Source organism: Fusarium vanettenii (genome assembly GCF_000151355.1).
Source record: "Fusarium vanettenii 77-13-4 chromosome 9 genomic scaffold NECHAsca_6_chr9_2_0, whole genome shotgun sequence".
Classification (NCBI taxonomy): Eukaryota; Fungi; Ascomycota; class Sordariomycetes; order Hypocreales; family Nectriaceae; genus Fusarium; species Fusarium vanettenii.
Window position 1 is genome coordinate 25,170 of NW_003315877.1, and position 24,949 is coordinate 50,118.

Here is a 24,949-nt window from a genome sequence, read left to right on the forward strand (position 1 = left end):
CCCCACGTCAAGCTCACATATATACATTTTTTCTGACCTAGCTACCCTGAACTACATTTTATGAGACTTCTCATCAAATGAAGAGGCTACGTCAAGGAGCAAATGCCCTCATTGTAACTTTCGCGACTGATAGCTACAATTTACGAGAAGATGCGAGGTCAGAAGTCTATCTATGAGCTCTGAGGTTCTTTCTATATGACATATCCATTCAATCTTAACCCAGAAAGCTTCTCTAAGAATCGGTATGATTGTCTCGGCAACCTGGCTAGCCGTGAAACATGGCAGCAAGCGCATATCTCTAAAGATATGAGAAATGCCCAATGTAAGGCAATTTGCTGAGCCATTCAATCAAGTTCTTGGCATACCGTTCAGGTTTTATCCATAGAGAGTCAGTTACGTGAGGCGCGTAACCACTGAAGCCTTTTGATGGAGGGAAATTGATCCTTGGTCGCAGACACACAGCCTGGTGAGTGATGCCTGAGTAATCTCTGATGTCAGATGCGAACTTTCAATGGTAAGCAATGACAGAGATTCTTTACAATGAGTCTTTAATATCAGAGAAAAGGCGTCGAGCCTCAAACATGCTTTGTTCCGGTCAGATCGACGTGACCTGAATTGGGTCTCGGTGACAACCCCGTGACTCAATCGCACACTCACCAAGCACTGTACAAATACAACTTATGCACAAGTCACTATGTGATTAAACAGTGCACTGTCTCGAGTTATGAAATGACTGAGAAATGTTTCACGTTGTTTACTTCTTCCGGTCTAAAGCGTCCCCCTTGGTGTCTCTCTTTTTTTCCTTTTCCTGCTCATCCCACCACCACGAATCCTGGCAGTAAATCTCGCAAGAGGTCTCAGATCCTGCACTCGACTGATTCACTGCTAGCACGCTTCATAAAGGATGTGACAGACCAGGGCCTCTGCGCCCTCGGCCGGACACTCGGCGTCTTCCCCTCCAAGGTGTGCGCAGATCCCTCGCCCTTTCTGTCTCTCCTCAGGGACCTTGTTGCGCGTGAATCCCATTTCCATCCCCACGGTACTGGCTGAGTGACAGCTGAGACACTCACAGCTATCAGAGTTGAGAAGTGACAAAGGGAGTGTGGGCGATAGTCCCGGCGTTCAGGTCGCCAGCTGAGACCCGGGTGAGTCTAAGGTGGACCTTTTGCTTCCCTTCCGAAGCATCTCGGTCTCTTTATTCGTACGGCCAATAGCCTCGTAATGGTCGTCATGGCTGCCCATGGGCTTTTGAGCCAAGACGGACGCGAATGTGTTGACGCCTTGGTGAACTTCCCGAAGGAGGGCTAGAACAAGCAGCCACTCAACCCTTTCCATGCGAATCTATTGCTGGGCGTAGCTGATTCATCATCTGAGGTATGCCCAAAGGGCAACTCGAGCTGAACATGGAGACTAGGCCTTGAGACTGGAGATCGTTGAGGCTGACGACAGGCTTACAAGGTGTTCGTGGGTAGTTCGTAGGCATTCATGTGGCGGCATCGGACATTCGACCGTAGCCAACAATAACATCTCATTCACGATGACCTCAGTCCATTTTCGGTGCAACTCACAAGCACGGGAATTTCTCCACGGCAACTCACAAGTTCCCACGAGATCCCACATCTTTGGGTTGGTCGCTGCAGAGATTGCGGCCTGGCCCGCCAACCACACCCTCACTCACCATGTGCCCTATAGCCTCACCCGTGAAGACATCCATTCATTACGGCCGGACTAATCCACCCACCCACCAACACCCACGATGTGACGGCGTGCTATCCCTCGGCCATGTCTGTCTTCCAGAAGGATGGCACGCAGTTCAAGACAGAGATCTTCCCATTCCAGGACGCCTCTTCGCCAACGAACCGCGTGGCAAAGAAAGGCCGAGCTGGCCGTGACTCAAAACGCCAGAGGTTTCTGCATCTCCTTTCCATCACCTACCTATTGTCTGATAATTTACCCTGAAGTAGGTCAACCCGCCTTATCCGTCATCTTGACGATTGAGCGCCATCAACCACATGCGTCCAGCATGGGCCGCCTGCCAACACCAATCTGTCTCACCTCAGTGGGGGACAATCCGATAGGGCGCCGCTGAACAAACGAGAAAAGAAAGGGATGATGAGTCTAAACTTCCGCTCTTGGGCGTCGCGGAAGTGAATGAGTTGGTATGCGGCAGCTGCAGCAACAGTTATCGGTCCACTGAAAGCATGGCCATGAGCTTAACGGTAGAAACGGCCAGAGACCAACGTTGAAGGTTTTGACATCAATCAATGACTCAAACTGTACCTCCAAAGAGGAACCTCCACTCTTTTTGCCCTTGCTCAAATCACAAAAGCAAAGTGATACAAGTTCCTCTCAACTTCGTCATCACCACAAGCCTCATCCTCCCGGGATGTGTCATCAGCTCTTGGCTCGACAGCGGAAAGCCAGCGGACCACCAACCCCGGCAAACAACCTCCTTTGCTAGCTGTGTGGCGATAGTTCTTCAGCTGGAGAGTTGTGATGTGCCATCAATAGTCTTCTACAAGACCTGCCCGTCCTCAAACATGTCGCAGACGAGCCCACAAGACACGGGTTCCTCGCTCAACATGGCCGCCTCGAACACGGTGACCTTCGTGGCCTGACAATGAACATGGTCTCGGCGCCCCTTCTCAACCCCCCGTGTAACAACGGTTCTGTGATATAACTCACCCTGAACTGGCTCAAAGTAGACGTAAGTCGCCGCGTGCCCCCTACTCCAGGGATGAGGCGAGGCTCGCTTCGAGGGGAACAACGAACCGGGCTCGTGGAGACGCGTAAATGAGATCGCACTCTAATTAGAAGCATGAATTTGATTTCCAATAGTTCCCTACAAGTCTCACTATGAGGGAGGCTCAACGCCGCCTTCAAGTTGTGTTGACCATCGGTTGGCTAGACCCAACACATGCAGACGGATGGTACCGTCAGCGCACGAGAACGGACTCACGAACTGGAACCATATTATGGAACAACTCTTTTGGACGCGGTGAGGTTTTGCTTCTGCCGTCTCCATAGTGGCGATGTCTTTGACGACCGCGCTGGTCATGGATGGTCGAGAAGGGAGTCAAACGCAAAGCGGTTCGTCAACATGATCAAAAGCAGAGGATCAAAGCACAAATGTACGACAACTATGGCGTTTTCGTGAGCCAATTCCCGCAAAAGGGCCGGAGCAAACTCGTTAATCGAGCGCTTTGATGGCGCATTTCGCTTCGCCAAGTGGTTGAGATCTATCACTTCAACCCGGTCGACAGGGCAATCGATCGAGACGAGATTGCAAAGTAGCCATAATTGGACAAGTATGGAGACACTTTTCGGTCCAGAAGAGAACAACATGATACATGACCAGGAGCAAATCGTAAGATTCGGAGAAAAGGGCCAAGAAGGGCATCAAAAGTTCCCTGGGCCGAGGTCATCCCAGAGTGACGCGCCATCAGGTAATGTTGAGAACGGTGGTGCAGACAACACTCAAGACACTCATCAATGCACTATCCAAAGCCACCAGTGCCGATAATCTCTTAACCATGCTTTCAGCGCCTATGTTGTCAGGGCGGAATGGATTATCCAAGATGGACTCGGTCGACAATGATCGCCCCGAGAGCAAGGGTCCACTGCCACCACCGATATTGACGGGTTTCCGGTTCCCAGGGAGAGCCAATGATCCATCTCATCGGGATTTCACATCACAACTAGTGATGCTACCCCAGAGATCTTCCTCGATAAAGGGCTCCTTTGTCGGTACGTGATTGCGGTCCCTTGGCCGGGCGCCCACCCCCAGCCCAAGCATCCCTCGGCCGGCTGAGGTCCATGTCTCATCGCCATTGACAGCCATCACATTCCTCCCTCACCGGACTGCTCCGTCCACATTCTCCGTAGCCGGGGCCGGGTCCGTATGTAACTCTGGACCCCGGGGGCGGGCGTGGAATGCTGCAGTAATTGTGACAAGAGCTGGCGCACCCGGCGTGCCCTCGGCGTACAGAGGTGCACTACATGTTGCCAGGGGAATCAAGGGCAATTTCGATAGTTGGCGACGACGTCAACCCCGCGGGGACACTCAAGGGACAACCAAATCTTTGAGACGCCGATGGTTCTGGTTATCGAATTCGCATCCATCAAGATGAACGACTGAATCAACTTGGCGAGGGTGAGTTGCCACCGCCGCCACGTCGTCTAAGACTATATAAGTCTCGAGGGATATCTCAGGGTCAACCACAACGGTCAACAATCAGCATTGTCTCTTCTTACCTTCATTTTCTCTTTACAAAGTTCTTTCCATCATGACTGTGACAAATACCCGGCCGGGAGATCGCCACCACGAGTCTCAAGGCCGGCTTGGCCACGGAGAGCTTCTCGAGCGTCCATTCCCTACTGTCACTGCCGCCTTCTATCACCATGCGATAGTCTGTCCGGATGCCACAGCCGTTCGTGATCTCTCGGGATCTCCGAGGGAGCTGACCTATGCGGAACTTGCTGGACGAGCTCAAAGCTTGGCCGCCCAACTCAGAGCTCAAGGGGTAGTCCCTAACTCGAGGATCCCACTTGTCGTCAAACGAGGGCTAGACATGATAGTCGGTATCTGGGCGATTCTATCCTGCGGCGCCCAATACATCCCTCTCGATGGTGGCGTTGTACCTGATGAGACGATCCGTCGGATTCTGGAGGAGTCTAAGTCGGGTGTCGTCCTTTGTCTATCCTCGACCAAGCATCGCATCACCACTCAACATCCAGACCAGACCGTTGTTGTCATTGACGAAGCCAACACCACATCTTTCGATTCTAATCAAGGCGACTATGTCGACCTCTCAACACCAGATGGGGGCTGCTACGTGATATACACATCCGGTAAGTTGAAAGATGCATATCTCCATGAACTCTCGTTAACAACATCGCAGGAACCACAGGACAACCGAAAGGAGTCGATGTAACACACAACAATGTCGCCAATCTGGTGTGCCTCTCTCCCGGAAACCTAGGGGTTTCAACCGGGACCTGTGTGGGATCGCTTCTCAACATCAGCTTTGACATGGGTAGGTATATCATCCCGATATCACCATCAATGCTAACCCAGACAGCGGCATGGGAAATCTTTTCTTGTTTATGCAACGGAGGAACACTTGTCCTCCGAGGCTCCGACTGGGAGCCGACTCTACAGCAGGTCCGTCAGTCCTTTGTTGTGTGAAGCATTGACCAGTCCGACTAACAACATAGACAGATTGACGTCTTGATCTGCACTCCCACGATCCTTTCCAAGTACCATCCTACTCAGTTCCCCAGAATAAAAACGGTCGCTACAGCGGGTGAGCCGACCACCAAGGGGTAAGTGGCCTGCGGAGACTGCATTCCTGCTCCCTCGCTGACCTGTCCCCAGTCTTGCCGACCTATGGGCCACCCACGGCACGTACTGGAACTGCTGCGGCCCGACCGAGACAACCATTGTCAATACCATGCAAAAGCACATTGTCGGACAAGAATTGACAATTGGTCAGCCAACCCCAAACAACAAGGTGTACATCCTGGGCGAGGACGGTAAGCAGCTCGGTGTGGGTGCTGCAGGTGTCATGTGGGCGGGCGGACTGGGAGTTTCTCGAGGCTATGTCGGACTCGAAAACAAGGCAAAAGACAAGTACAAACCGGATCGGTTTGCCAATGATGGGTAAGTGGTGTTGAGAGTAGACCCTGCGTCAAAGCATGCTGACCCATGAATGCCAGGTCCACCATGTACAACACCGGCGATCTTGGACGATGGTGTCAAGACGGTTCAATCGAAATCCTCGGCCGGGTAGACGATCAAGTCAAAGTAAAGGTTCGTCTGAATCTCGTCTTCCATCTGTCATCTCAATCTGACTTGGCTAGGGTTTCCGCGTGGAGCTTGACGGCGTGTCCGCCTCCCTCGCATCCGCCCCCGGCGTGTCTCGGGCGGCTGCGCTGCTGATCAACGGGCAGATCCATGGGTTCACTTCGCCATGCGGGAGCGATGTAACCACCATCCTCAAGCACACGCAGCAACACCAACCCTACTACGCAATCCCGACACACCTCCACCTCCTGGATGACCTCCCCTCAACTGCCAACGGCAAAGTAGACAAGAACGCACTCAAGGCATTGGCATTGGCCAAGCTATGCAATGCAGAGCCATCTACACACCATGGCGAGAATACGAAGGGCGTGTCTGACCATGGCGAGCTCAAATCGCAATCTTCCATGTCAACTCTGTCGACTGTGGTGGAGAAACCAGACCTGCTGCGAGACTTGCCTGACAAGACGACCAACCAGCCGTTCAGGGGTCTGAGATACAGAATCTTCATCGTCTATCGCACCTTGTTCAGTCTGATCGGGATACTAAACTTGGCCGCATTGATCTGCGTGATCACCCTTCAGCCAAGGTCTGAATGGCTGGGTACCATTACCGCCATCAACCTCGCAACTGCAGTACTCGTGCGCCAGGACAGCATGATCAACGTCCTGTACACCGTTGCCTGCTCGGTACCAAGACAACTGCCGTTGTGGATTAGGACCCGTTGCGCCAAGATTTATCACCTAGGTGGTGTTCACTCCGGCGCGGGGGTTTGTGCGACCGCATGGCTGGTTATCTCAACGGTCCGCGGCACCGTCTGCAATGCAGGCTTCTGCGAAGGACACACATCGGGCTCCCTGGCCACTCAGGTGGTATCGTGGCTGTTGTGCGGGCTGCTGTGTTCCATGGTGGCGACTGCATGGCCATCGTTCCGGAAACAATATCATAATTTCTTTGAACGCTTCCATCGCTTCGCTGGCTGGACAGCATTGGCCATGTTCTGGGTGCGCATAATCCTTGCCATTAACGACTCTCGGCCTAAGGACCAAGACCTCGGCCTGGCAGCTGTCAGGAGTCCAGACTTCTGGCTCCTGGTCGTGGCAACCTGCAGCATCGCCTCCTCATGGTTCTTCCTTCGCAAGGTGCCGGTCGAGGCAGAAGTCCTCTCCGACCATGCAATCCGGCTGCACTTTGACTACACCGTGCCCGTAAATGGAAGCTTCACGCGCATCTCGCGGCGACCCTTGGTCGAGTGGCACTCGTTTGCGACCATCCCCAACCCAGAGGCGACTCATCATGCCAAAGGATACTCGCTAGTGGTCTCCAACGCCGGCGATTGGACGCGTTCCTGTATCCAGAACCCTCCCAGTGCGCTGTGGGTGCGTGGTGTGCCGACATGTGGGGTGATGCGTGTCGCAACTCTGTTCAACCGCATTGTGCTTATCGGCACGGGGTCTGGAATTGGGCCACTGCTTGGACATATTACCCGGCAGTCATGTCCTACCCAGCTGATCTGGTCCACGCCACGGCCAGAGGAGACCTTTGGCAAGGACATCGTTGGCCTAATCCGCAGCCATGTTCCAGACGCTATCATCCACGACACCAAAAAAGAGGGTCGACCGGACCTTGTTCGAATGGGCTACAACATGGCCAAGTCCTTTGATGCCGAGGCCGTGATTGTAATCGCCAACGAAAAGATAACAAAGAAGATCGTATACGGTCTCGAAACGCGCGGCATACCGGCGTACGGTGCCATCTGGGACAGCTAACCTGCTCCCAAACACTCTCGATTCTCTTATTCTTCTCGACTGTGCCTCCTTCAGGCTTCGTTTCTTAATATTTCCTCCTCTAGCATGTTACCAGATCGAGCGTCGTTTATCTGGTGATCGTTCGGCGTCTATCGTTTCCTTCTCTCTCCGTTTCTTATGTCGGTTATTGTGGTAATCATCGTCGCGATGTGTGTAAAATAGTTGTTTTGTTTTGTTTCCTCAGCGAGCTAAAGGCATGGGCGACCAAAAAGTTGTGACATCATGGCCCACTTGAGACCATTTTCAATCTATGTACCTTAGAAGCATATATGCAGCAAAGCGGTTCCAATTGGTTCAGTCTTACCGAAAATGGCAACTTTTAAATCTAATCGGCTTCTTGAACAAACAACTTTGTCTCTCATCGTGACAGGAAACATGTTCTCCCTGCGAAGGATAGCGACGACGGCGGCGCCTACTATTAGCCGTCAGGGTCTTCAGGCTACATCTGCAAGGATAAGACTGTACTCCCAGGTCTCCCAGGTCTCCCAGGTCTCCCAGGTCTCCCAGGTCTCCCAGGTCTCCCAGGTCTCCCAAGACTCCCAGGACTCTCAGGACTCTCAGGACTCTCAGGACTCTCAGGACTCTCAGGACTCCCTGGCCTCTAAGTACCCCAATGCCGTTGGCCCATTGTCCTATGATCTACATCACCCACGTCGTCCTTATACCACCTGGAGGCAAGACCCAATTCTCTTTCTTCACGGACTATTCGGATCCAAGAAGAACAACAGAACCATCAGCAAGTTTGTAATTACCATTCGTTGTCAATAATTGGGTCACTGACAATGGAACAGCGTCCTAGCCCGGGATCTTGGACGATATGTGTACTGCTTGGTAGGCACATCCAGCCAATCAAGGATACAGCGCGGTTGAGACTCAACGATCAATTCACAGGATCTCAGAAACCATGGCGATTCGCCTCACAGCCCCCAGCATGACTACCTTTCCATGGCCGACGATGTAGCAGCGTTCATCGAAGAACATCGTCTCATGCGCCCAACAATCATCGGCCACTCAATGTAAGCACTCACAAGACTTCTGTAAACTGACCGACACGCTGATCGAAACCCAGGGGCGCCAAGACTGCAATGACTCTCGCCCTGCGCTCTCCGGAACTTGTGGCCAACATCGTAGCCGTTGACAATGCCCCCGTAGACATGACGCTCAGCAGGGACTTTGCCAAGTACGTTCGCGCCATGAAGAAGATCAACGACGCAAACGTCACCCGCCAGGCCGAGGCCGACAAGATTCTGAGCGAGTACGAAGAGTCCGTCGCCATCCGGCAGTTCCTGTTGGGCAACCTGTATCAACCCCCAGGCGAAAAGTTCCGCAAGTTCCGCATCCCTCTGGACATCCTAGCCAAATCTCTAGACAACTGCGGAGACTTTCCCTACAAAGACCCCAACGAGATCCGATTCGAGAAGCCCGCCCTGTTTGTGCGAGGCACCAAGAGTAAATATGTTCCGGACGAGCTTCTCCCCTTGATCGGCCAGTTCTTCCCCAAGTTCCGTCTCGTCGATGTAGACGCCGGGCACTGGCTCATTTCTGAGCAATTTGAGGCCTTCAGGCTAGGTATGTAATCATTGACATAATTCCAGGCCAAGTGGTAGCAGAGGCTAATCGTCGATAGCGGTTTTCGAGTTTCTCGATACCGGTAATCGATGGGGTAAAATAGACAAAAAACACCGAGTAAAGAGAGTGTAAATGCGTGAAGGCACTGAAGGGTGGCGAGTCCGCTATTGGCCTCGATTTTGGACAGGATGTAGAAACTGCCTGTGTCACACTACCCTAGGTATCATATACAATAGACGAGGGCCACTAGAATTGATCACATTTCTCATTCGTGTGGCGTCAGGTTGCATACCTACCCTTCGAAACCACTGCAGTCAAGCGAGCCAAGCAAAAGTCACAGGGTATCAGCTCAGTTTGTCTCTACCTACGGCTCACTCATCTCGGCTCAGCAGTCTCCCTCTTTAGCTACATGACCAAGCCAAATCGTCACAGCATCATCGTAACCAGGTCACGCGTCGTAAATCATTCGCCTTTTTGACTGAACGTTTTTTTACCATTCAAAGAGACATGACCCAATCCCCTAGCCGCCCTTGTGATGCTACGCCATTTGCGATGACCGAAACAGTGCCAGGGATGAGTTTATTAGCCGCGAGGTCCCTATGCCCTCCCCGCGCCAACAAGCCAAAAAGCCTTTTAAACCTCCTCGAGAACACGCTCCTTGAACTCCCGCTCAACCTTCTGGCCCTGGTCATCCGTACCCGACTCGCCGTGCAGAGCCATCAAGGCACCAAGGTCGAACTTGGGGGACTTGAGCAGCTTGACCTTTCGGATGTGGACCTGTTGAGTGGCGTGTCAGCACACAAAAATTTCCAATGGTAGTAAAAAGGCGGGGAGTTCGACTCACGTTCTGGAGGGGGTAGATGCCCTGGGTGGACTTCTCAATCTCGCGGCCAATGACCTCGGGAATGAGCTTGGAGGTGAGCTGGGTGAGGGTGCAGCTGGAAGCCTCACGCTGGATGATGTCGGTCATCTTGCGTCGGATGGCCCGAATCTGGGAGGAGGCAGCGTAGGTGGTCTTCTTGATCTGGTTGGGGCGTCGCTTAGTGAAGGCGATGGCGAAGAGGCGGATGAGGTAGTCGTCGGTGGTCTTGACGGTGACGTTGGCCTCAATGAGGGTCTGCCACTTTCGCACCAGGGATCGGAGCTTGTCGGAGGTGAAGTCGAGGCCGTGGAAGTTGGTCAGGCAGTTCTTGCCCTGGACCTCATCGACACGGAGGCGAACCTTTCGGAAGGCGTGGTCCTCGTCCTTCTGGAGATCGGCGAGGGAGACCTCGACGATGCGGCCCTTGAGGGCATCGTTGGCGTTCTTGAGACCAGTGGTCCGGTTCACGAGGGTCTTGCCGACACTGCAATATTTGGTCAATCGCTGCCCACAAAATATCAAATTCTCGATTCGCGTCGCAACTCACTCTCGGACGTTGAAGGGGTTAGGGGCCTGGAGAATTCGAGTCAGCCGTGTTCATAGCAGCGCGCATTGCATCGCATCGGATCGAGAAACCACCCACCTTGATCGAGTACCAGTCCTTGCGGGTGAAGGGGTCGACCGTCTTCTTCTTGAGGCCCTTCTTGCCCTTGGAGAGTCTCTTGTTCCTGCAGAATCGCGTAAGTCGATAATCCTCATCGCTGCTCGTCGTGGTGATGCTCACTTTCCAACCGCCATGTTTGCTGGCCTATGTGTGAACCGTTGGAGAGAAAACCGAAGGTACTGTCTGGAGAGATTGGAGGAGGGGCGAAATAATTTCAGGCTTTGTGTGCACCAGCTTAGGTCTAAGCGAGTTGGATCGAAAATTCGCGGCTCATGGTTATTCCGGCGCTAAAGCTTGTGGGCTTTGGAGAGGGCAAGAGCGGCCTACATCACGTGCCGAGAGAGACGAAAAATGTGTGTGGGTCAGCTGAGCCACGTTTCCGCCACAGGTGAGATCCAAGACTTTTCTCTCCAGCCCCTCGAAACGATTGAGTGCCTGGTGAGACATTCGTGATGAGGCTCGGAACTTCACAGGTTGACACGGCCAGGCACAGGACAGGTGTTGGTCGTTATCGATGCATTTATCGCTTTCTTATTCGTCGCCTGTCAAAACAAAATAGGTATCTATCCATCATTCAGACAACGCCCATAGCAAAATGTGACTTGCTGTACATGTTTGTTTCGTCGACTATGTTTTACAGAATGCATCGCTAAATCCAGAACCTCGGCGTCTGGTTCGCCATTCAAGGGTCGCTATTAAAGGCCCCGACTTTTGGTTTGTTCCTCATCCGTCCCGTAACTTCACCTCGTCGAGGTGCAGTTCGTCCCTCATCTATCGTGTACAGCATTGGTCTCAGTGTCACCTCTCATGAGGCAGGAAGCCTTTCACCGGCATCCACCCAGCCTGGTCCTAGAGCGTAACCTGCCCGCCGCAACCTCGTCCTCCCGCGGCTGGTGGTGATGCGAGCAGGCGGTACGGTTGCTGGCGGGCGACGGGATACCACTCCCTCCGGATCTGTGCCTCGCTGTCACTTGCTCCTCCACGGAGCCTCAGCAGGACGCACAACTCTATATTGAGAGCTTGGTCCTGCTGGTTGAACGATTCGCGTCGTGCTCATCGCTGTCATGTCGTCTGCCATCTCGGTTCGAGGCCATCCGGTTCCCCTCACCCTCGTCCCCCTTCACCCTTCAATCATCCGAGTCCTTGTCGATGTCCTCAGACTTGTCCCTATTCCACTCCTCAAAGCTAGGGAAGCTGAAGTAGTAACCTTGGGTCGGTGTCAGCTCGAGCCAAAACAGATGATTGATGAAATCGCGAGTCGACATACCAGAGGGTGAGTCAACCAAGACTACGTCTTGACTTCCGGGGCTGCCGGTGGGAGACTGGTCTCGATCATCGCGGCAGATGACAATAGCTTCGGCGCGGTGGGGGATCGGCTCTGGGGCTGATGATTGCTCTGGAGGCGGGGCATAGACGACAACGCGGCTGAGCAGATCAGTTGCTTTCTGCGGCGATCCAGGTCCAGCGAGTGATCCGCGAATGGCATTGGATGTGGTGATTGATGGTTCAGTCGCGCTGGAGCGAAGAAGTCGTGGTCGTTGACGGCTGGTGTTGTGTGATGATGACGACGACGACGAGTCTCGACGGTGAGCTCTCATCGCACTTCGAGTGTCTCGCGAAAAGGAGGCCATGATCATCGAAGATGTATGCGAATGTTGTTATGTTTGCTTGTTCAATCAAGGGTGCAAAGCCTTGTGAATTAAAATGGAATATAGGCAAAGGTGGGTTAGCATTGAAAAGAAAGCAAAAGCCGTAAGGTTCGTGGAAGCCGTGGACGGCAGTAGCTGGCAATACATATGAATCTGCAACCACCTGGACAACAACCAAGGCATCCACATCCACCCCCAAGGCTAGGTACAACAAACAAGTCAACGCGTCGACGTTACGGTACGTACAGAGACAAACATGGATGCATCAAAAGTCATCAAGCTTCGGCGGCAGTGCGGACATGGTCCACCCGTTACCCGACATGAGCCATCCCATCACCAGGGCAGACCTGGCCAGGGCATCAGCAAATTCACCCGTGGTTGCCCGCCATCCACCGCGCACCTCTTCCCACAGCATCACGCAACAACAGGCCCTGGGACCGTCCTGAAAGTGTCCTTGTGGTGCCTGGGGGTGCCAGCTTCTGCTCGCCACTTGTCGGCTCATCGCTGCATTGGGTGCCAACTTCGTGTCTCGAGGTGTATGGCCCAAGTATCCCTGGCGTTGGGTACGCCCGGGCCCCGGGGCCTGCAGGCGGGCTTCCCGTGCAGTTGCATGCGGGGATCTTCTAGCCCACGAAGCCAGTGAAGGCTCGCCCTAGCCAGACAAGACTCGGGCGCGTCGGGGCCGGAGCTATTGGTAAAGGTCGGTAAGGACGCGGGAGCGAGACTATGGAAACCGCCGTCGAGCTACCGTCGCATTGCTACCCAACAGGTCCCCCAGATGCATACCGCTCATGTTGGATGCCATCCATCCATCCATCCATGGCAGCAGATACGGACGGCGACTATCTTCCCTGGAAACAGAGAATGGTACAGTACGGTAGCAGACACGAGGGGTCAGCGGTTACGCTCCTTGCCAGCCAAGGCCGCTCTAGCGTGCTACCTCTGGAATATGGTGCAGTTGGGAGGGGGTTGCGCTGTGCATGTACGATGATGGGGGCGTGATGGCATTCACAAAACGGAGCAGCCTCGGATCAGCATCACAGCTGGACAATCCCGCAGCCCTGAACCGCGCTGTACCTGGAAGCCAAGATGTGCACGTTGTCTGTCCGGGTCATTAAATACAGTCTAGCACGTTCCCATTTCTCGACAGCCCCGGCCGCTCTGCCGTCGAGATGGTAATATGATGGATCATTGATCGCCTTCCAGGCCGGGGTGCGCAGCCATCGGAGTATTTCCCTCAGGAGACACGACACTCTATTATTGCACTTGTCAGACGCTACAGCAAGACGTGCTCTTCACACGTGTACCCAAGGATAAGGGTGCAATTTCCAAGTGGGAACGGTAAGAGTATCCGTACATAGGTAAAGTAGGCGCAATTACACTTATTTACGTCCTATGACCGCCTCACCGGCCTCGTGGGGGCCGGCCCGTAGGCTTCCATCCCGAGTTCCACCAGCGACCTGTCATTCTCCATCTTCAAATCTCGCAACCTCTACAACCCGGCTCCTTGGAGGCGCTTGCGAAAACGGCCGTTCCAAAGTTTCCAGCATCGCCCCTGATTGCCCTGTGCGACCTCCCACTTTGACCGGGTACCTCTTTCGGGGCGCTCAGCCCCAACACCATGGGCGGATGGCACCGTGGCACCGTGGCATCGTATGGATTCTGATCAATCAAGATGAGCCTCCCACGCCAAACGACCCAGACCGACATGCACAGTTGGTCGCTGCTGACGCACCCCGCGACAGCCAAGTCCGCCACGTCTCTCCCGTCCCTGTCCCGCGCCCTTCAGCCCGTCCGGATTAGTGGTCGAAGCTGCCACAGTCATCAGTCTCTTGCTCCATTTCTCCTCGGTTGAGATGTTGATTTGGCTTACTCTTCCCAGATTCTTCCCTGGACCGCCTGCAGCTCCTCAGTCGTCATACGTTTGCCCGTCGTAAAGTAGCCTTGATCTTCCGTTAGTTCCCGGAAATCTTCTAGACCTCGATATGAAACATACCAGCTGTAATCTTGGCGTCAATCTCGACTCTCGAGTCGGCCGGAATCAGCTCCTCGGGAAGCTCGACTCTCTCATGGATAGGGATCCTAGATGCGCGTTAATCGGATCTCTTGGTCCGCTCGGCCGGCCTTCCGGCTCCTGTCAACTTACCCCTGTCCCACGATCGCATCGTGCTTCATACTAAGCGCATCGTCAGCTGTTTTCACCTTGACGTGTCCATCGATAACCGCTCACTTGCTCATGCTAAGCATCCTGTCAATCTTCTTGATGCCTAGCCAGTGCAGGATGTCCGGCATCAGAGCCTGGAATCGCATGTCCTTGACCCCGGCAATGTTCTCGGTCCGCTTGAAATAGTCTGATGCTCGATCGGCTCCGCGTTTACGGGCATTGTAGACAACTACCCCAGAATTAGTACGCCGAGTCTCCACGCCGGTTGTGTTCCCGAAACGAAGGGATATCCTTACGATACTGCCAGTCATGTTAGATCCACTCTGTTGCGTCTACCAGCAAGTCACTTACCTTGGTAACTTCTCCCAGGGCTCGTCCCTCCTTTCTGAAGTAGATGACTACGCCACTTCCACCATTCTGCGCCTCCTTGACGGCTTCCTCGATACCAAAGATGAGGTATGGTCGGCAAGTACAGATGTCAGATCCGAACACGTCACTGCCGTTGCACTAGCAAGAGGTAAGCTGAGGCCTGACAGGAAGAGTTGGGGGCCGTACCTCGTCGTGGATTCTCAGAGACAGTCGAACAGACTCATCCGACATCTTTGCAGGGTCTCCGAAGCAGTAGACGGTAAGACCACCTCAAAGATGTTAGTCAACAGTTTACCGGCTGGGTTTTGTGACTTACCGATGGGTGGAAGAAAGACTTTGATGTCTCCACGAGTGATCAACTTGGATATGTCAGCACTTTGACTTCTAAGATCACTTGAAAGATGGACATACCTCTGGGTAACTTCCACCGGTATGTTCAAACAGGGAACGTCGGAGTGTAGCCTCATCTACTTCGTGTCAGTGACGGGTTCGGAGGTTATGCTATAGTCTTACCGATGCCAAATCTCTCTGCAACACCAGGTAGATACCAGACCTGTTGAAGATACGGTTAGTAGCGAGCTTGGTCTGCTTGCCAAAGAAGGTCTTACAGGTTCAACGGCGAACTTGGTGACAGCCAGTTCACCCTGATCATTGAGGCACACCTTGCCATCAGGAATCCTGATATCGTCAGTTACGCAAAACGTCGAAATACGTTCAGATTTGACTTACAGACGTCCAGCCTTGACACTCTCGGCAAGCTCAGGTAGCTAGCGACAACATATTCAGCAACCCCTTTAACAGTTCGGGTTTCAATCGAGTATCACCCACCTTCATATGAGCCTTGGTGATGGCAATGGTCGGTCGAATGTCGACTAGGGATTCTGTCAGCAAGTTTGTTGCAAATTTTGGGCTTCAAACGCTACCATTGTCTTTCTCGATGGTGTCTTTGAAAAGCCAGGGGGCAAGATGACCCCAAGGGTCCATCGCCACGATCTTGCTGGGGTCTCCCCACTGAGGGAAAGGACCAATGTTCGCGGCCGGCTCGGTGTTGGTAAAATCGGGTCTGTTAAAAGCATCGTCAGTTTTGTGTGTGTTTCTTTAGGTCAAGGCCACAAACCGATGATCGCCGCTCAGCTCGTTGCTGGCAACAGCGAGGGCGTAGTAGATAGAGTACGAACCACCACTGGGAGTCTTGTTTAGTATGTATTGCAATCATTCGATTGGTCCGGAATCGACTCACTGGGCTAAATAACGTTGTTAGCGAATAATAACGGACATTGACGTGGACAAAACATACCTCCAACAGCTGAACGACACGCATGGACGTTAGCAACACGGAATCACACACACATCACGGGCAACATGAACGAACCATTACGACGTCGGATAGTGGAGGCAGCCCTGGAAACTACGATAGGGCCGCGTTTAGAAGGATCTGAGTTTCCCCAGTCCATAGGCAAAGGCTTGATTCCAATTTGCTTAGGATACGTCCTATTTACCTTGGTGTAAGTGACCTGTGTTAGTGGGGAATGTGCGAGGGTCCTCACGTCAAGATAATGCGCGACGTAAAGCCTTGGCGTTGGCTGGGCGTTGGAGGAGCCGGAGCCTTCAATTTGTCCGCAGATTCGAGAGGAGAGGCCGCGGAAGGCGATTCGTCCTCGTCGGCTTCGTTGCGTGAGTCTGGGACATAGATGCTGTTGGCAGTAAGGTCGCCGTTGGACCCGGCCGCTTCGTCTATCGACTTGCCCGACAGCGACTCAACAGCGTTCACGAGAAGCGATTGAGTGCGCTGGATTTCACGGAGAGCGTCCAAAACGCTCGCCTGCTGTTCGCCGGGCTCCATGGTGAGAATCCAAGGTTTATACAATGGCGATAAAGGAAACTGCTGTTGTGAGTGTATCTCTAGGGTAGTTCCAGGAGGTTGACGGAGTGGAGTTGTAGGTATTGATTGAATGCGACGAGTGACAAAGAGATGAAGTGAGGAGATTGAGATTCGACGGGATTTAATAAATAAAAGAAAAGAAAAGTAGATTGGAAGACGGGGAAGGGGGGAGAAAAGAGAAGAGGGACAAGAAGAGCGGTCGGCGGAACACAAGGTGACACCTACCTAGACAGTTTCATGACCACGGACGACATGACTGAAAGCGACATCCTCTTATCCCCCGACCGCCCCGATGCCTCACGTAATACATAACGAGGCGTAGGTATCAAGCAGGAACCCATCGACCTTGCCTCATCTGTCGTATCAGGGTCACCAGACCTCGTGGGAAGGTCCCCTGTAGAATCATAACTTCACTTATCGGGCCGCCATCAAGGGGCTAGCATGAACTGTCAGGCATTCAGGAGGGGAGCTCTCCCAACAAGGAGAAGTCATGATAGCCAGTCGCTGGTTTCTTTGACGGGAAGCTTGCATCTAGCTCCTCACTATTCGCTGATAAGAGGCCACATGATAAGACGGCACATTGAAACTCTCAAGCCTCGTCCCCACTGGCGGCCGGCGGAGCTACCCCGCCAAATCGGAGAGGAGCCCCTTGCGTCCAGCCGCCGGCGCCGGCGACCTTAGCCCAGGCAGGCCCGTTGCTGATGAACGTCATCTCTCTGAATGACACTGAAAAGGCAACACGGCAGGGGCCACAAGTTTGCTGTTTGCTGTTTGTTGGGCGCCTCTCTTGGCTCTTCCTGTGTGTCTCAAGCCAACGCCTTCCATTCACACTGCATGCTTTTGAACAAAGAGACGCACCGTTACCGCCATGCCTACCCTGTTATGTATCCAGGCATCATCCTCCGAGCCCATCCATCCAACCTGTTTGATAAGGATAAACTAACTTACCTACCTAGGTAGGTAGGCAAGGCAGCTCGACGGAACCCGGCGTAGGAGATCTCAGAGGCCGGAGGTCGCCGGGAGGCGGGGGCGGGGCTCTTCGGTGTGCCTCCCCCGCTTGATGCATGCGCTATGAGCACACCTGCCGTTGATGCCACTTTCTTGACCGTGAACAAAGACCCGAGCACGTGCGACAGAAATCAGGCTGCTGATAAGATAACGCACCAACACCCCTGGCGCGTTTGTTTCTTGCGACAATCCCAAGCTTAACATCAGCAATATTGGTGGCATCTTTTTTCGCATTCTTCGACCCGGATCGCGACCCCGAAAACACCACCATGGGAAAGCGCAAGTCGTCTAGTAAGCCTATGGGGCCCAAAAAGGTTTGTAGTTTACACATAGCGGTCTTGAAGACCCTCCGCGCTCACGCTAAAGCCAGTCCACCCCCCTGCCTACAACTTTCGCATGCCTTTTCTGCAACCACGAGAACTCGGTCTCTGTCAAGCTTGACAAGAAGGCTGGCGTTGGCCAGCTTGACTGCCGCATCTGCGGACAAAAATTCCAGTGTGCCGTCAACTGTACGATACAGCCATCTCAAGCCTCGGGCGCATCAGCCACTAACTTTGCGACAGACCTCTCCGCTGCGGTCGATGTCTACGGCGAGTGGGTTGATGCAGCTGGTACGCCCCCTAATATCCCGATGCTTTACGATGCAACAAGGTGCTGACTGATTTGATTAGACTCGGTAGCCAAGGGGGAGAGTGCGGACGCCGGTTACACCGGAACCTCTCGCGGTGCAGGATCTGGACGTGCCGCGGGCGGCCGGTCAGCGGTCGATAACGATGAAGACGATAGACGGTCCTACGAGGGCGAGTATGATGATTATTGAACGTTTCTATGCGCCCTATCTCAATACCAAGACATACGTCATTCAATAACCGACAACCTCCCTCCATGCGCTTGCGACACAAACGAACAAATGACCTCCTCGATGGTTCTCTCAAATGGTGTAAAAACGGTCGCCAAAGTCTCCCAGACCAGGAACGATATAGCTGTTGGAAGGTCAGCATGTGCATTGACTTGTTTAAGTCTTCATACTTTTTCTCGTCAAGCCCCTGTGGATGTTGGTCAGCCAGTGGTTTCATGCGATGTGTGCAAGCGAAATGACGAACCTGGTCGATGAAAGCCGTCACGACCCTCAAGCGGGGGAACTTGGCAGAGAAGCTCTTGACACCCTCGGGGCTGGCAATCAAGTTGAGGAACAGAATGTGCTCCTCCGGCACGCCTCGCGCCTTGAGGACCTGAACTGCCATGGTCGCCGAGCCGCCTATTTCGTTTGGTCAACATATTTGCCTGCGTGAAGAGGATAAACCGTAGAGCGGAAAGGAAAATCGAGTACCTGTAGCGAACATGGGATCCAGGAGAAGCACCCATCTGTGGGCAATGTCCTCGGGTAGCTTGTCGTAGAACAACTTGGGCTGCGCTGTCTCCTCGTCCCGCTGGATCAGAATCTTGCCAATGCGGACGGAGCGGCAGCAATCTCGAAGACCCTGCTCCATAGCCTCGCCAGCTCTCATGATGGACACGCCGCAAATCTTTCCCTGGAACATGAGACCGTTGTAGGTGCGACCCACAGGTGTGGTGACGGTGTGCTCAATGACGGGCAGGTGGTTGAGACCCTCCTCGACCAGCAGTCGAATGATGCGGTTCGAGTAAAAGATGAAGTCTGCTCGGTCTGTTTCCTTGCTGCGAATCATCCTAGACATTCTCAGCTCCGTGATGTGGTGACCTAATTGGGATCTGAGACGTACGACAGGAGAGCAATGAGCTGAGGGGTCTGAGGCAGGACATGGACATTGTCGAGGTTGACATTGACAGAGACGGTCGCGGTAGGCTTCTGCTGGTGATCACGGTATTCAGGGCCGACGCCAGTCGTAGGAGCCTCCTGGGTCGTCTTGTCCGTCATGTTAGCGGTTTGGAACTGACGTCGGTATTTGGAGTAAGCGGTTGATAGTGGGAGAAGGATTCAGAGCTGCCACAGAGCTTTGGTGGGACAGGTGGGGTTATGATTTTGAAGTTGAGGCGTCGAGTGTTGCGTGTCTATTCAAGAAACCAAGAGTGAATAAGAAGATTGAGCTTGTGCGAGAGGAATTATCTTTCATATGAACCTTCGAGGATAAGAGTCTGGAGCCCTGCATTGCCCGCTATTTCGAAGCTACCTGCATATGCGCAAAACGGGGTCTGTAGAGCCCACGCGGGGGGATTCCAATGGCGATGCGACGAGGCCGGAGTCGACCGCGTCGCATTGATAACAGTGGAGTTGGCGCCCGGTACTTCTGCGTTCGCACCAAGACCACTACGCAGAAGGTACTCGTCGGTACTTTTTGTGTCAGTGACAAGTTCAAGGTAGAAGGGCTGTTTATTTTATTTTTGGCACTTGCAATATTCACACTAAAGGCCTGGCGTCGTTATCCGAAGAGCCGCAACGTTTCAACGTTAACAATTACCCTCACGCTACAGGACCCTTTGAGGTGCACTCAATCAACGAGCACCTCCCCCAGGACAACTTCCTCCTGTCATCCCACTGCAAGCACCCGAGCTTGCAGAAACCCGTGCCTACCCGCCCTTCCTTTGTGTGTTTAAATCGTACTCTGGCAATCATCGATTCCCTTGTTCACCTGGCCATCTCGCATCACGTCGCCTCGCCCAGGCCCTAGGTATATGGCTTAATCCCATCCCAGCCTCCGTCACCGTCGTCTCAAACGACACGGTCGCGATGGCATCGCGAAATGGCCCAACCGCGCCCACCCCGCGGAAGCTGGTGACGTATGGCAAGCCCTCGCGCAAGAGGCATATGCAGAGTGCGATGCCGCTGCGAACTGCCGAATCGTACACGACATCATCAAGCCACGTCGAGCCCGCCGAACCTGTCGCAAAACCATCGGCGCCCTCGCTCCCAAGATCAACATCGGATCCATCCCCGAGACTCCATGTTAACAGTCGACCGAGCGCGCCCGGTGGGTCAAGCCGCGCGAAAGCCGGGGAAGGACAGAAGACGGAGTCGCGAGATGCGACAGACTCGAAGAAGCGAAAGCGCCTTCAAGCTGCGCTTGCAGAGTCGATGGATGATGACGGAGCCCCTTCACCACAGAAGCAACCAAAGCCTACGAAGACGCTTCCACGACATCCGCCAGCCGCAACGTCCCAGAACGATGCCAAGATCCCTGATCTCCCTCGTCGCGAACCCTTGATGAAAAAGAGCCCTAAAGACGCAGGCGCTCGTTCCCGCCTTCTACCTCGAAGCAAGTCTGATATATCAGCAACTAAATCCAGCCTCGGACCGACGCCGATTCCCAAGAGCCGCGAGCCGGAAACGACGAGGCCTAAGAAGCGACGTCCACGATTGATTGATGCGCTCGCCGCCCAGCGACAGGATAGCCCAGATTCCGACGATTCAGCCCCAGAAGTCGATCATCACAGCCCGCCATCGCCCGTATACAGCGGGGCGGCAACGCCTTCGCAGCAATCACAAGACAACTCTCAAACCAACTCCCAATACAATTCTCAAGATGCGACCATTCGGCCGAGAGCTCGCCCTGCGGGTGTTCAAGGGAGACGAATAAAGTATACCTATGGACAATCTCGATCGATTCTAAGCGAGTCCTCGAAACTCAGCGAGCCTGGAATGGGGGCAGGCATGGCTACCACAGAGGAAGAGTTGGACGCGCTGCTCGCTTCACCACCCCCACCACCAATAAACCCGGACCCCTTTGATATGAGCGATGTCGACCTGGATGACGACGGAGATGTGCGTCCCGCAATCAAGAGCGTACACGAGTTGCGGCGGGCGGGAGCGAACAATCGATTCGCCGACGAGATGGAGGATCTGCTCGCGCGGATAGGAACCCCTAGCAGTTCTCCCTCAACCATGAGGAGGAATGCGTTACTGGAGCTTGCACAGAAACTACAGCACAAGGACTTTATCGGCCAGTTCCGCGACCATGCCACCCGCGATAAAATTGCTACCAACATCGGTCAAGAAGAAGATGTGGTCAGCGGGTTTGCTCTGACGGCCGTCCTCGTCACGTTTCTAAACTTCACCGATGCGGCGCATCTCCTGCGCCAGCTGGTAGATGACGGTCTAGGCAAGTTGCTCGGTGTCCTTTTGCATGCATCCGAGGACATTGATGAGATTGTACAACGAAAAATGAGACTTTCCAAGATGAGCAGGGCTTCTGTCAGCCAAGTCAAGACGCTTCTCATGAAGATGGATATTTGGCAAGGACGTCACCTTCAGGAGCTATCACCCCAGACGCTTGCTCTGCAGTTGCTGAACATAGTATGTCAGCGCACCGACCCTCTGCAGTCTTCAGGGGTCATCAGAGACATTGAAAGCGATCTCACTGTCATTATGGAACGTTGCACAACTGTAGACCCGAGCACCAACGCGGTGTTTGCTCTTGTGGTCTCAATTTTGGAGACACAATCAAGCCAAGCTGTGGGCGATGAAGAGGAGGTCTCATGGGTATCTCAGCAGACATCTAAGGTTGCCTGCTTCCTCAACAACAGTCTGCGGCAGTGGCCAGAAAAGCCTGGCACTGTCGAGACTACAACACTCAAACTCGCGATCAACATGTCAAACACATCACATGGAGCAGCAGCTTTCAACGACGAGGTTTTACTGGCGAGACTTGCCAGCTGCATGCGTGCAGGGTTCAAATCAGCGCTGGATGCGTTGAGCAACAAACGCCTACGAGGGGAAACTTATGATGGACTCCTCCTAGTGCTTGGTGTGGCAATCAACATCCTGGAGCATTGCCCGCCTGCTCGCGCTAACATCGCCGGTGAGCCATTGGACGGCCTGGTGACCTTGTACCTACAAAACCAGGCCTCGATGAGTGAGGTGAGCCCCCCCCCCCCCCCCCCACAATTCATGTATATCTCCAGAGCTAACAAGAATGATCCAGGCCGACTCTGTAGAAAAGTCACAACTTACGGTGGCCTTTGGGTACCTCGCGGTGCTGCTGGGTTATCTGTCGCTGATAGACTCAGCACGACAACGGTTCGCAGAGCAGGCGGGAAGTGGAGGGATCTCGAGCCTCATTGGATCGATCCAGGAGTTCATCGGAATGTATAGGTCCGTGGACAACAAGGTGACAGAGCTCGAGGGGCTTGTCAATGACCTCCAAATCCGACAGCGGATGAAATAGATGATATGGGTTGAGCTGGTGAGCATTCTGGGCATTATACTAAACTAGAGGCTTTGCTTGTAGGAGGAGGATATAAAGTCCAAAGGCGACGGATATGTGCTTTGAGAACAACTCTTATGACATATGGATACCTGCTTCAAAGTCGATGATGCCACAATGTGAGCTTGATAACCCAACATGAGTACCATTTCGTCAGGGAGGCTGATATGCACATATCCGGCTTGGGCGTGACGGATAACCAACCAGTATGCAGCGAGCGAGGAGCACAACTTTAACCAGCAATCCCGGAAGGTTTAGGCGTCACCTGCACGGACCAAAGTTACCTCAGGTATGATGCAAGGGGAGGGGGAGGGGGGAGATCCGGTGGGGGGGGGGGGGTTTAGTTAACTTGGGACTGGACCGGACGCAAGTCGGTTGAGTCTGTCTGGTTGCACTGACACTTACACTTGACGTACACCTGAACTTCCAGGCTGTTACACTGGCATCCATCATCCATCCAAACTCCGATCATACATCCCGTCGCCCATCAACTCGCATCCGTTTCGTTTTCGTCCGTACAGTAACTGTGACTGCGCCGGCTGTAGGTCTCGGCTCTGTACCGCCACCTGTTCCCTTTTTGGGCTTCTCCCCCAGCATCTTTACCCGGCTCCAAACCAAGCGGCAGTTTCTCCAACTGCCCTTCTCTTGTTCCACTCACTCTCTCTCGCCCTGCGTGTGCGATCGCGACAGGACGCTGTTCCACCATGCCTTCTCCCAAGCAAAGAAAGGTCGCCATTGTCGGCAGCCGCTCCGTCGGTGAGTAATGATCCGTACTGATTCCCCCTCTTGATGTTGGAATTTGCTTCTGCGAGTGTCTGGTGCAGACAGAGCTGACAGAGATGGATCAAACAGGCAAGTCGTCTCTGGCGGTGCGGTTCGTGGACGGACACTTCGTCGACAGCTACTACCCCACGATCGAGAACACGTTTAGCAAGATGATCAAGTACAAGGGCCAGGACTTTTCTACCGAGATTGTCGACACGGCAGGCCAAGATGAGTACAGCATCTTGAACTCGAAGCATTTTATTGGAATCCACGGGTACATGCTCGTCTACTCGGTATCATCGCTGCCCTCGTTCGAGATGGTGCAGGTCATTCGGGAAAAGATTCTAAACCACCTGGTGAGCCTCACACCTCTGCGACGAGAGCGCCAGAAAGCTGACAGTTTGATCGTCTAGGGCACCGAGTCGGTCCCCATCGTCATCGTTGGCAACAAGAGCGATCTGCGACCTGAGCAACGGCAAGTCACCCCCGAGGACGGGCAGAAGCTCGCCGAGAAGATCCAGTGCGGCTGGACCGAGGCGAGCGCGCGGTACAACGAGAACGTGGGCAAGGCCTTTGAGCTATTGATAGCGCAGATCGAAAAGTCGCAGAACCCTGGCGAGGCACCCGCGAAGAGCAATTGCGTCCTGATGTGAGGCAATTGCGAAACTCTCTCTTCTCCCCCAAAGAAGCCCATTCCACCACCCAGACGATCACGATCACGATGATGATTCGGAGCCGCGGGGCAAAAAAACCCAGGTGCCCAGGCCCTGTCCTGTCGTTTCACAGGGTCACAGGGCACAAGGTGGTTCGGGATGGTCAGGACATGGGCTTGATTCAGAGTCCTGTTTATGGCTAAATTCTCCGTGGTGTCAGATTTTGTACGCAGCCATCATCGACGACTGCCAACTTTGTCCTTGTCTTGTCATTTCCTCTTCATGTCTTGTCTTCTGCCTTATTTACAACTAGAGTATACGGTTCAATCAACGGGTTTGGTTTTTTTTGGTTTAGAATTTTCTTTGGAAGAATCTATCCCTGCCCTGACTCATGGCCGGGATGATGTCCTGATTCGTGACTGACGCCAGGGAACTTGTTAGCTTGGACATGGGGTTGACAATAGCTGCAGAGGAAGCTCGCAACTACCGAGAGGTGCTATCTGTCTTTTTGTACATCCCCGGTCCTAGGTAGGTCATTGGTTCCTGATATCTGGTTCGGGCCTTGTTTGTAAA

The 24,949-nt window shown here is 53.6% G+C and overlaps 7 protein-coding genes across 7 annotated transcripts; 4 read left to right on the plus strand and 3 right to left on the minus strand.

Moving 5' to 3' along the window:
- Positions 1-4,286: 4,286 nt before the first annotated feature.
- NhNPS13 (uncharacterized protein) lies at positions 4,287-9,188 on the plus strand (the record flags this gene model as incomplete). The annotated part of the gene is made up of 12 exons (XM_003049894.1): positions 4,287-4,851; positions 4,902-5,036; positions 5,082-5,164; positions 5,222-5,325; positions 5,378-5,662; positions 5,719-5,812; positions 5,863-7,552; positions 7,982-8,082; positions 8,218-8,351; positions 8,403-8,442; positions 8,503-8,627; positions 8,681-9,188. 12 exons carry the CDS (start codon positions 4,287-4,289, stop codon positions 9,186-9,188), a joined length of 3,864 nt encoding a protein of 1,287 aa, XP_003049940.1.
- Positions 9,189-9,514: 326 nt separating this feature from the next.
- Positions 9,515-10,903, minus strand: NECHADRAFT_102798 (40S ribosomal protein S1). The gene is made up of 5 exons (XM_003050268.1): positions 10,827-10,903; positions 10,686-10,770; positions 10,590-10,615; positions 10,025-10,526; positions 9,515-9,957 (listed from the first exon to the last, which is right to left on the minus strand). The coding sequence occupies exons 1-5, from the start codon at positions 10,838-10,840 to the stop codon at positions 9,814-9,816; spliced, it is 771 nt and encodes a 256-aa protein (XP_003050314.1). The 5' UTR covers positions 10,841-10,903; the 3' UTR covers positions 9,515-9,813.
- Positions 10,904-13,689: 2,786 nt separating this feature from the next.
- NECHADRAFT_105227 (uncharacterized protein) lies at positions 13,690-16,731 on the minus strand (the record flags this gene model as incomplete). Its single annotated transcript, XM_003050269.1, has 20 exons — positions 13,690-14,167; positions 14,229-14,298; positions 14,352-14,437; positions 14,502-14,531; positions 14,586-14,748; positions 14,816-14,819; positions 14,871-15,026; positions 15,075-15,157; positions 15,205-15,247; positions 15,300-15,355; positions 15,402-15,441; positions 15,497-15,566; positions 15,618-15,655; positions 15,717-15,760; positions 15,812-15,951; positions 16,006-16,071; positions 16,129-16,132; positions 16,261-16,379; positions 16,436-16,494; positions 16,576-16,731. 20 exons carry the CDS (start codon positions 16,729-16,731, stop codon positions 14,155-14,157), a joined length of 1,440 nt encoding a protein of 479 aa, XP_003050315.1. The 3' UTR covers positions 13,690-14,154.
- Positions 16,732-18,047: 1,316 nt separating this feature from the next.
- Positions 18,048-18,598, plus strand: NECHADRAFT_84549 (uncharacterized protein; the record flags this gene model as incomplete). Its single annotated transcript, XM_003049895.1, has 3 exons — positions 18,048-18,092; positions 18,149-18,389; positions 18,450-18,598. 3 exons carry the CDS (start codon positions 18,048-18,050, stop codon positions 18,596-18,598), a joined length of 435 nt encoding a protein of 144 aa, XP_003049941.1.
- On the minus strand, positions 18,590-19,675 carry NECHADRAFT_71607 (uncharacterized protein; the record flags this gene model as incomplete). Its single annotated transcript, XM_003050270.1, has 5 exons — positions 18,590-18,761; positions 18,808-18,824; positions 18,882-19,036; positions 19,109-19,467; positions 19,521-19,675. 5 exons carry the CDS (start codon positions 19,673-19,675, stop codon positions 18,710-18,712), a joined length of 738 nt encoding a protein of 245 aa, XP_003050316.1. The 3' UTR covers positions 18,590-18,709.
- An 810-nt stretch (positions 19,676-20,485) lies between these two features.
- NECHADRAFT_96051 (uncharacterized protein) lies at positions 20,486-22,919 on the plus strand (the record flags this gene model as incomplete). The annotated part of the gene is made up of 2 exons (XM_003049896.1): positions 20,486-22,612; positions 22,695-22,919. The coding sequence occupies 2 exons, from the start codon at positions 20,486-20,488 to the stop codon at positions 22,917-22,919; spliced, it is 2,352 nt and encodes a 783-aa protein (XP_003049942.1).
- A 490-nt stretch (positions 22,920-23,409) lies between these two features.
- On the plus strand, positions 23,410-24,733 carry NECHADRAFT_63344 (uncharacterized protein). The gene is made up of 3 exons (XM_003049897.1): positions 23,410-23,714; positions 23,811-24,079; positions 24,137-24,733. Exons 1-3 carry the CDS (start codon positions 23,663-23,665, stop codon positions 24,374-24,376), a joined length of 561 nt encoding a protein of 186 aa, XP_003049943.1. The 5' UTR covers positions 23,410-23,662; the 3' UTR covers positions 24,377-24,733.
- The last annotated feature ends 216 nt before the right edge of the window (positions 24,734-24,949 follow it).

What these genes read in the sequence shown, in the direction of transcription:
- NECHADRAFT_102798 (XM_003050268.1), bottom strand. An exon ending in AACCCCTTCAACGTCCGAGA is followed by an intron (nt 10,527 to 10,589) that starts GTGAGTTGCGAC and finishes CAAATATTGCAG; the next exon opens with TGTCGGCAAGACCCTCGTGA. An exon ending in GCATCTACCCCCTCCAGAAC is followed by an intron (nt 9,958 to 10,024) that starts GTGAGTCGAACT and finishes GCCACTCAACAG; the next exon opens with GTCCACATCCGAAAGGTCAA.
- NECHADRAFT_63344 (XM_003049897.1), top strand. Translation starts at nt 23,663, where the DNA reads ATGCCTTCTCCCAAGCAAAGAAAGGTCGCCATTGTCGGCAGCCGCTCC. An exon ending in TGTCGGCAGCCGCTCCGTCG is followed by an intron (nt 23,715 to 23,810) that starts GTGAGTAATGAT and finishes TGGATCAAACAG; the next exon opens with GCAAGTCGTCTCTGGCGGTG. An exon ending in AAAAGATTCTAAACCACCTG is followed by an intron (nt 24,080 to 24,136) that starts GTGAGCCTCACA and finishes TTGATCGTCTAG; the next exon opens with GGCACCGAGTCGGTCCCCAT.